The 9,946-nt window shown below is 60.5% G+C and overlaps 1 protein-coding gene across 2 annotated transcripts; it reads right to left on the reverse strand.

The window, feature by feature from the left end:
- Positions 1 to 75: 75 nt before the first annotated feature.
- Positions 76 to 8,961, reverse strand: SYTL1 (synaptotagmin like 1). 2 transcript variants are annotated; one of them, XM_025447448.3, is made up of 15 exons: positions 8,738 to 8,899; positions 6,408 to 6,636; positions 4,885 to 5,033; positions 4,614 to 4,692; positions 4,480 to 4,525; positions 3,971 to 4,043; positions 3,568 to 3,665; positions 3,323 to 3,436; positions 2,960 to 3,126; positions 2,620 to 2,716; positions 2,127 to 2,285; positions 1,790 to 1,868; positions 1,512 to 1,611; positions 511 to 716; positions 76 to 306 (listed from the first exon to the last, which is right to left on the reverse strand). In XM_025447448.3, the coding sequence occupies exons 2-15, from the start codon at positions 6,596 to 6,598 to the stop codon at positions 167 to 169; spliced, it is 1,698 nt and encodes a 565-aa protein (XP_025303233.1). In that variant the 5' UTR covers positions 6,599 to 6,636; positions 8,738 to 8,899; the 3' UTR covers positions 76 to 166. The 2 variants fall into 2 exon arrangements, with proteins under 2 accessions (XP_025303233.1, XP_025303234.1); XM_025447449.3 differs by lacking the exon at positions 6,408 to 6,636 and having other exon boundaries at positions 8,738 to 8,961.
- Positions 8,962 to 9,946: the final 985 nt, after the last annotated feature.

Genomic DNA, 9,946 nt, shown 5'->3' on the forward strand with positions numbered 1-9,946 from the left:
ACCTGTTCCCCTTCACTAACCTTACCCTTTCCTGCCATCACTCTTGCTGCCCAAAAACAGACATCAGCCCCTCGCTGCCCTTTGAATAGACTTTATTGGTTTTAGCCAAGGGCAGGCCCTGAGATGGGGGGGTCTGGAGAGGAGTCTGGTGGGGCTTGCAGGGCAGCTATGTCCTGGGGACCAGGTTGGTTCTGAGGGGCAGAAGGCCATCCACCCACTCACACGGTCGTTCCAGGAGCGTCTGCCACAGCTGCCTCTCCTCTGATGTGGAGTCCATCCAGGGCACCTGGAGGCCATAGCTGCTGCCTGGATATGTGCCGACAGGGGTAAAGGGCATGGTTGCGTTGGACATTCTAGGTCCCAAGGAACACCTGCCTGGTCCCAGATTCTGAACTGCAGGCAGTTCTCAGTGGACACCAGTGCTCGGCAAAGGGCAGAGAAATGCCCAGGGCCACACACTGAGCCCCTGTCTCTTGGTGTCAGATCTTCCCAGGGCCCAGCCCTACTCACCGGTGCCCAGGCTGAGGCGTGTGCCCCCCAGCTGGCGGCTGGCCAGGGCCCCCTGGTCCCAGAGGGACAACTCGGCACAGGCCTGGCGCAGGTCAGCAGGCCCGAAGCCATCGTAAACCATGGTGTGGTTGAACACAGGGCTGAGGCTGCGCCGTACCACCCTTGTCCTTTGGCGGCTGGCCCGGCTGTCATCAGGCAGCACTGAACTGTGCGGGAGGGAGCAGTCAGGTGGCTATCCCCTCCCACTCCCCAGGACCAGCCAGTCACCAGATCTTCCCCATTCTCCCTCACAATGTCTGTGTCCTCTGGCTCCTGCCTGGGACCCAGCCTCAGACCTTCACTACTTGTGGACCTTTGGGCAGCCCCCTCTCAGGCCTCTTGTCTTTAAAAGTGACAGCTGTTATTCACAGGACCCCACAGAATACAGAAATACAGTTCTGCTACTTCCCTGTACAATTCCCTTCATTGGCTTCCTGTTGCCCCCAGTAGTTTTCAAACTTTTTAAAGCCTCCCAACCCTTTCTGCAAGACAAAATATTGCTCAGAAGTAAAAGCACAACGTCTGTGGTGGAATCAGGGCTAGGAACTTAGAACCTGATCCACCTAACTCAGCATTTCACTCTCTAAGTGTGGGGTAGCACCTGGAGGCACCCCTAGAGGTCCCCCAGAGCTTACTTTGAAAACTATTGAACTTTAAGTTCAGGGCCAAACCCCAAGGCCTGGCCTTCCAAGTCTTTTCATGGAAGAGTCCCTGTGACCTCCCAGATCCCAGCCTCAGTTCTCCGAGTCCTATGGGTGTCAGTCACTCTGAAATGCAACTCCTCAAGGATGTGTTTGACTTTCCTGATTCCAGGCTTTTGCTCAAGTTGTCCCGTTCACTGTGGTGGGGGAGCAGGGTATCACCGGTGGTTGATTAGGAGGGGTTTGTCAGAGGTGGGGAGCTCCAGAGCACATGGGGGGCCGGTGGAGGAAGGGAAGTGGGGAGGTCTCCATGCCCCTCACCACTGTACGTAGGTATCCAGGGTTCCTGAGCGCAGAGGCACGAGGTCCTGAGCTTCCTTCACCCAGAAATGCAGCTCCCCACTGGGGGGCAGTCCCGGGCCTGCGGAGAGGCTCAGCTCAGGCCAGGCTGCCCCACGCTGCCCCCGCCCCCGCCACCGGAGAGGCTCAGCTCAGGCCCCGCTGCCCCACGCTGCCCCCGCCCCCGCCACCGTAGCAGGACCGGAGGCCCCCTCCTCCCAGGGTCCGTCCGTGTGGCCCCTCTCGGGGCGGTCACTCACCCTCGGAGCTGGCGGGGACGTACTTGAGGGACAGGGAGAGCAGCCCGCGGCTGGGGAGGTCGTCGGGAGAGGGCGGGCCCTGCGAGAGGTTTTCGGGTCAGGGCGGGAGCCCGCCCCAGGGAAAGGGGCTGTGAAGGGGCGGGGTCTCCGGACACCGAGGGGGGGTAGTCAGGCGGGGGGGGGGGGGGGGCGGAGGGGACCGAACAGGCCGTCCTGGGGGAGGTGAGGCCGAGGGGGAGGTGAAGGGTCAGGCGGTGTCTGAGGGGGCTGGAGGAAGCGCGGCGGGGTGCAGGAGACCTAGGCGGCAGGGCCACCCTCCGCGGCCTGGCTGCCTCACCCGGGACTGCAGGGGGAGCCAGGTGGGCTCAGAGTCCCAGTCCCACGTGTCGAGAGGCACTTCGACTTCGCCCAGAAAGATGTTGCGACCCAGGCTTTCGCGGTGCCACACGGACAGGCTCAGCACGCGGCCCCGGAGCTCGGCCTGCGGGATGGAGTACTGGGGACAGGGGGTGCGCTGTAAGGGACCGTCGCGCCTGGCCCCCGCCTCAGCGCTCCGTGTGGACGGGGGCTTGTCCTACAGCGCTCCCTGCACGAGGGAATCCAGGGGAGCCGCGAGGGGCCTTAGTGGGGGTCTAGACTAGCGCCATGCCCACCCCGAGACGGGCCCACTGGAGAACGCGTGGACGGAGGGCCTCCCTGCCGTTCCTCCCGCAGAACGGAGGATCGGAGCGACGGGGAACGACCATACTACGGCTGCCCCTGCCACCCGGCCCCCGGGGAAAGGGGCGTCCGGTTCATTAATGGGGGGCCGCCCGGTCTCGCAGCCTCACCCGCAGGATCTCGTTGAAGACCGGGTTCAGATTCCGTTTCTTCACTGTGGTCTTGCGCTTGCTCTGCTTATCCGGGAGGAGGTAGCTTTTGACGTAGCTGGGGCGGGGCAGGGGTGAGGAGGACCCGGGCTTAGTGGGGGGCCCCCCCAGCTCCTACCCCCACCCGGGGGGCCTCCCCGGCCCCAGCCCGGAGCACAGCTTCCCGAGCAGGGCTGTCCAGGAGTTCGCTCACTCAACCCCCACGCCTCCCAAGGACGTTGATAGTCCCATTTTGAAGACAAGGAAACTGAGGCCAAGGAGAGCGGTGGGGCGGGGCGGTGAGAGCGGGTCCGGCACTCACGGGTCCGAGCGGCGGCGGCGCGCGGCCGCCAGGCCCTGGCACTGGATCACGTGCACGCGCAGCTCGGCGGGGCCCGGCTCGTAGCGCAGCGCGAAGTGCACGGAGCCGCGCACCTGCACCGCGCCCGCCTCGGCCTCCCCGGACAGGCTCAGCTGGCTGCCGCTCAGCTGCGGGAGGGGGTGGAAGTCAGGGCTGGGGGGCCGGGAGGGCGTGGGCGTGGCGGTCGGGGCGCTCCGGTCGGGGGCGAGGGAGAGTTCAGGCCGGGGCGACGCGCGGGGATCTGCAGGGAAGGCGTCGCCCACCCGTCTCCTCTGCCCCCCGGCCCTAGCCCTCACCCCTCACCCCTCACCCCTCACCCCTCACCGTGGAGGAGTTGAGGCTGGACACGGAGGAGCTGCTGCTGAGCATGCGGTCGACTGAGGAGCCGGGCCCCGGAGCCTCTTCCCCGTTCTCCAGGATCTCGGGCGCCGCCTGGGTCTGGGGGTGGGGAGTGACTGGGCGCCCTCTCTCTCCCAGCCCCTCCCCCGACGGCTCTCAGCCTGGGGCGGGGCACTCCCCGCCCGGAATCCGCTCCGGGTCTTGGGAGCAGCCGCGGGCCACCCGCCTACCTGGGCTGGGGGTGGCGGCGGCTCCTCTCCGCGCGACCGCGGCTCCGGCTCCGGGTCCGCCTCCTCCGCCGAGACCTGCGGGTCCCCGGGGCCCGGGGCTGGGGTGGGGCATAAGCTCCTGAGCCTGGCCCTCTCCTGCCCGCCCTAAGCAGATTGGGAGGGACTGGTTTGCAATCCCTGTGACCTGCAGATTCAGGTCCGGTGCTGCGGGAAACCCCTGGAGACCACACACCCACACCCACACCCACGCACGCACACACACGCGCGCGCACACACACGCATGGGCAGGAACCAAGGAGAGAATTGGAAGGTGAAGGAAGGGGAACACAGTTTGGGGTCACTTAGAGCCGCCTCCGATCCCTGAAACCTCTCTGTACTCCCCAACACTCACCCTCCTACTCACCTTCCTGGGCTTGGGGCTCTTCCTCCTGATCTGAAGCCTTTAGGGGGACATATGGTGAGGGAAAATCAGGTTCCTGAAAGAAGCAAAGGGTGTGTGTGGGGGGAAACTAGTGATGAAGCGGTCAAAGGTCACAATGGGGTCAGCCGCCAGAGGCTCCAGCTGGTTACCCCAGATTTATTGGGCACAGTGCTCAGGGCAGGGCTGGCAACCAGCTGCAGGACCAGTTGGGCCTGTCCTTCACACCTCCTCATGCTCAGGCGCTGCTCCGCCTGACTCCCAGGGTCCCATGGGTGGCAGACAGTACCTGAGACCTGAAGCTCACCCAGCACAGTCCCCCACCACCCCTAATAGCCAGCTTCTGAGATTCCCTTAGAGGCCAGGTCCATAACCCCATTTGACAGAGGACGATGACAGTGCCCAGACGAGGGTTTCCTGAGTCTCACATCCCACTTCCACCTGAGCAGCATTGGAGGCCCACTGCTTAGCTCATTCTGTTACTCATTACTCACCTTAGCCTTGCTGAGCATCTCTTGGGGTGCCTTGTCCATGGGGAGCCTAGGAGAAGGGAGAAGTGGTTGTCAGGGGAGAGGCCCCAGGGAACTAGTAGACACCCTTCTCTCCTCTCCCTGCCAGGCTGCCTCACCTGGACTCCACCTCCTCTTCAGCATCTTTCTCAGCAGCTTCAGCCTCCCCATCGCTGCCTGGAGCCTGATCTCCTGTGCCTGGGTGAGAAGTTCTGTGAACCCTTGGTCTCAGGGAGTCTGGCCTTTGGAGCTGTTCACTCACTGCCCGGAGCTCATTGAGGGGTGGTGCCCACCCAGAGACACATTACCAGGGGCCCTCTCTTCCTGTCCGTGTACACCCAGTGACCTGGCCTGTATGACGCCAGCCCCATCCCGGGGATCTCCTCTCACCCATGGAGCTCTTCTTTCTGCGGATAGAGGCTCGGACAAGATCAGAGCCAAAGTGGGCATGGTGGTGCCGTTGTGAGCGTGCTTCCTGGAACCAGTCTCCTGTCAGGATCTTCAGCTGCCCAGGGTCTGCCACCGAGGCCCGGAGCTTGCTAGAGGATGAGGGAGGGCATGACTGTCACCCAACCAACATTTCTGCCACCCACTCTGTGCCAGGCCCTGTACCTGGGGCCAGGGACACAACAGCAAATCAGACTCAATGCTTACTCTGGATCAAGGAGCTCAGGTTGATGGGGAGACTGGTTCCAGAATAGACAAGTACACTATAATGAGGTGGGTGCCATGATGGATATGACAAAGGCCAGCTTTGCCTGTGGGAATCCAAGAGGGCTTCCCAGAGGAGGTGACGTTTGAATTGCTTCTTGAAGGACAAATTGGAGTTCTCCAGGCAGAGAAGGAGAGTAATTATTCATTAAACGACTACTGTGGGGGCACCTGGGTGGCTCAGTCAGTTAAGTGTCTGCCTTCAGGTCATGATCCCAGGGTCCTGGGATTGAGCCCCGCATCGGGCTCCCTGCTGTATGGGGAGCCTGACACTCCCCCTGCTTGTGTTCACACACACACACACTCTGTCAAAATAAATAAATGACTACTGTGCATAATCTCTCCTTCTAATTCTATGAGATAGTGCTCCTTAGTCCCATTTTACAGATGAGGAGAGTGGTGCTGGGGAGGTCAGCTGAGTTGCCCAAGGTTACATAGCCAAGAGGTGTCTGTCTGTCTCCAAATACTCCTGGTAAGCCCCATGTTCCTCTGCCACTGTGTTCTTCCAGGAAGAAGGAACAGTATAGAAGTGAATGTGTTCAGGGACTCTGAAGCACCTGAGTGGCTCTAGTGGATACTCTGTGTATGTCTGTCAGGGGCGGGGGTTACTGGTGGAGGATGAGATGGGGGAGGCTGGCAGGGAACTCATCAGGGAGGCTTTGTGGAACACGCTTAGGAACTTGCCCCTGAAGCAAGGTGCTGAGGAACCATGGGCGGTTTCAACAGGGGATTATTTTTTTTAATATTTTTATTTATCCATCCATGAGAGACACAGAGAGAGAGGGAGAGAGAGAGGGAGAGGCACAGGCAGAGGGATAAGCAGGCTCCCTGTGGGGAGCCCGCTGTGGGACTTGATCCGGGGACTCGGGGATCATGCCCTGAGCCAAAGGCAGGCACTCAATGTCTGAGCCACCCAGGCGTCCCTCAGCAGGGGATATTACGGACATATCTGGGAGCTCGGGCTGCAGTATGACCAGTGGTCAGAGAGGACAAGCCTGCGGGCAGGAAGGCTGGTAAGGGAGCTGGTGCAGCCACCTTGGGAGAGGTAGAGAGCTGCATGGGTTAAGGGCGGAGGTGACCAGTGGGCAAAAACAGGAACCACCCAGATATCTGACAGGCCACACACTGGGAGAGGGCAGGGGTGCACTTGAGCTCCCAGTGCCCGAGGCCCTGTCCTCCCCAGCTCCTCTGCCCTGCCTCACCTGACCCGGCCCTCCTCCAACTGGCGAAGGTGGGCATCTCGCTTCAGGACATCGGCAATGGCCTCCTGCTCCTCCTCCGTCAGGAAGCTGAGGTCCAACAGGCCATCAGCCTCAGGCTCTGGCTCATGCGCCATGGGGAGGCTGGGCAGGGCCCACAGCCCCTCTTGAGATGGGTGGCCCCTCTGGGGCATCAGCTGGGGCAGTGCCCCAGCAGGGCACGCGTGGTTCCCTGGGAGCAGATCAAGGGGCAAGTCAAATACAGGGCACATCCTGGAGCTGACTGCTCTTTTCTGCCCAAATACATGCCCAGGTGGTGGGCATGGTACAACTCCAGGAAGGCTGAGATCAAGGTGCCATCAGATGCACCCATGGACCTGTGCATACGCTGGCTCATGAACACACGGACACACTTGAAGATGGTTAAGGGAGCTGGTGTGTGCAGAGTCATAGATGCACACACGCTGGTACATGTAGACACATCCACCCACAGCGAGATGCACACTCGGTCACATGCGCACACGGATAGCCGCATAGACAGGCACGTGCATGCCCATTCCCCCGCTCAGGACCCAATGCAGTCTTAGTGCTAGGCCCATGCCCACACCAAGAGATGTACACTCTTAAACCTGCATACAAGGCTCCACAGAATATAGAACTTGGGGACAAAAACACAACCCGAGATACGCACGGGTCACACAGACTTCTGCATACATATCGCCCCTCCACCAACTGGATCATGAGCTCCTTGAAGACAGGGACAGGGCCTCACCTCAGAAGCCCATATGTTGCACACAATAGACGGTTGGTAAAAGTTTGATTAACCGAATGCAGAAATACACTTATGTGCATGCACATACACACACACACACAGGTGCACACACATATCTGCTCCCCCCTCCATAGCCCCCCACCCTGGGAAGCTCCCAATATGGGTTCCCTCCTTCCACCCTTCACCTCCACCCTGCCCTGTCCCATTTGGCCTTCCTGTCTGAGGCAACCTCCTCCCCAGCCTACACCTCCACTTCCTCCCCCCTGAGGTAACCACTGTACCCACTCCCACTGAGGCCTCCAGCCAGGGATGTCCCCATTGCCAGCCTTACCCTCTTGCCTGGATCCTGGGGCCCCTCTGCTCTGGCCACATTGGTTCTCCCCCTTCCCCCAACCCAGGACCTGGCTGGGGTCCCAGGGGTGGAGGCCAAGTGCTGCAAAGCAGCTCAGGCTGCCCAGGTACCATGGTGACTCCGGAAGGAAAACATTCGCCCAGCTCTGAGGGGCATGTGGACGTGGCAAGGGGCCCATGACTGAGCCACTGGCGGAATGGAGGCATGGCCCGAGCCCACCGGGCAGTCTCCTCCCCTGCTGCCCCTCCCACCCCCTCCCAGGCCAGGTCCAGGGACAGGCAGGACTGAGATGGAAGAGGGATCTCTACAGGCAAGTCCTGGCTTGTGCCCGCTGCTGCCTGAGCTGTGCCCTCCCAGCTGAGTCAGTGTCTGAGCCCGAGAGAGCGCTCTCCCTCTGCTGCCTCACCCTCACCAGGGAGCTTAGGGTTCCTGTCTAGGGGTAGAACTGTGTCTAACCCTGTGTGAATGCCTGGCTGCCCCATATTAACAACACTTCCTGAACATCTGCGTGCTCAAAGTGCTGGGTGCTGCAAATGCGCGGCTGGGGGCTCTTCTGTGGCGTGGTGCACAAGCCTGTGCTGAGGTCTCTGTGTTATGTTGTGCCCTTGTGAGAGTCTGAGTATGGCACATGTGTCTGCATACCGTGGGGTCTTTGAGGCTGTTTGTTCTGTGGATGTGAATATTGTGTCACCGCATGTGTGTCAATGCATCATGTCACAATGCAATGCCGCGTGGGTGACTGTTGTCTGCGTTCAGTAACTTTCTGGGTGACAGCACTGTGTGGTTCGTGCATTGTAGATTTCTCCCTATGCTGGCTGTGTGACGGGCTGTGTGGTGGTGTGTGCTCTGGTGCCCCAGGGACCACCGGCGGGCGGAGTGTGTGTTTGCAGGTGGAGGTGGGGGACGTCCTGCAGACCGGACCCTGCCCTTGCTCAGCAGGCCTGCCTGGGCTCAGCTGTGGGCATCTGAGCCGAGGGTCCCCAGCAGTAAGCCCTCCCTGAAGTTCCTTCTCCTAGAGGCGGAATTCAGTGTCCCGTCCTCCCCACTCTATTTCAACACTATAGGACAGACCCATTGGTCAATATGTTCCAGTCCCAGACCTACTCCCACCTCCCTGGACCCCCAAGGCCCCAAAAGGTACCCAGGATACCAGGTGGGAGCATCTGCCCCTTGGGACGCTGGCAGGGAACTGGCCTTGAGGTGTGTTACCTGTAGGGGTCCAGTATGGATCAGACACCTCCGCAGGGTGACCCACGCTCTCCTGCACTCCTGGCAGCCGAGTTTCAGGGCAGAACTTCTGGAGAAGAGCAGAGAGGGACTAAGGCTGACTCAACCAGCCACCAGTGAGCAGCTGCCCGGGGAGGAGGAGGAGGAGGAGGAAACACCTTCTTAGCAGGGCCTGATGCAAAACCGGGCCTGGACTCCTGGCACCCTTGGGGTGCACGCCAGCCTTGGCTTTCAGAGAACCCAGAGCTGATCTGGTGGGTGAGAGACACCTGAGGCTTGGCCCCAGCCCTGCTGCAGACTGATTCTGTAACTCCTGGGAGCAGGGCAGGCACCAACCCCTCAGAGCCTTGGTTGCCTCATCTGTGGAATGGGTGGCCGCCCCACCCTGACTGCTGAGTTGCTGATAGGAACTTGCTTTGAAAGCAAGGTTAGAAACCTTTCTAAGAAGCAGAGTCAAGGAACGATTGCTGACTGCAGGCAGACAACCCTGAGTAGATTTCGACCCTGAGTAGATTTCCTTCTCTGCCACTGTGTGACCTTAAGTAGGTGTCTCAACCACGCTGAGCTGCGATTTCCTCCTATGCAAACTATGGGCAGTGGTGTGAAGAGCCTATTCCAGGGGGCAAGAAATTGCCCAGCCAGCGCATAGGAGGTGCCAGGTGTCCCCTCTCAGACACGGTACATTTTGGCAATCGCTGTCCCTCCCTATATCCATATGCAACTCCCAGGAAGTGCTGGCCACAGCCCAGCCGCGCTGCCCCCTAACTCTGTATCCTCCACCCCCAACCAAATTTTATTTCCAAGTTCCCATTGCTCTGAACAGCCCCCGGCCTCCTGCTGCTTGCTGCCAGTGCCCAGACTGCCTGCCCCCTGCCCCCCATCCCCATCTGTCCCCCATCACTTTTGCTCTCCTACTGCCCAAGTGTCAGTCAGTACCGGCCCAGCCTCTTCTGGAGTCCTCCTCTTCCCTATCTCCTGGCCTCCATTCAGCCCCTCTGGTCCTGCCTGCACAAGGCTGTTGGAGGCCCTTTCTGAGCCCTACTTTTATCTGTGATTCCTCAGCTTTGGAAGGTGCTGACAGACAAGCAGGGTGACCCTCTGGTTCCAAAGTCCTCCCAAAAAGCCTGGCCTCCCTGAGGCCCTTTGACTAACTCTTTGGCTGCCCCACTCCTAGGCCTGACTCTCATAGCT

The sequence above is a fragment of the Canis lupus genome, chromosome 2, assembly GCF_003254725.2.
Source record: "Canis lupus dingo isolate Sandy chromosome 2, ASM325472v2, whole genome shotgun sequence".
Lineage (NCBI taxonomy): Eukaryota > Metazoa > Chordata > Mammalia > Carnivora > Canidae > Canis > Canis lupus.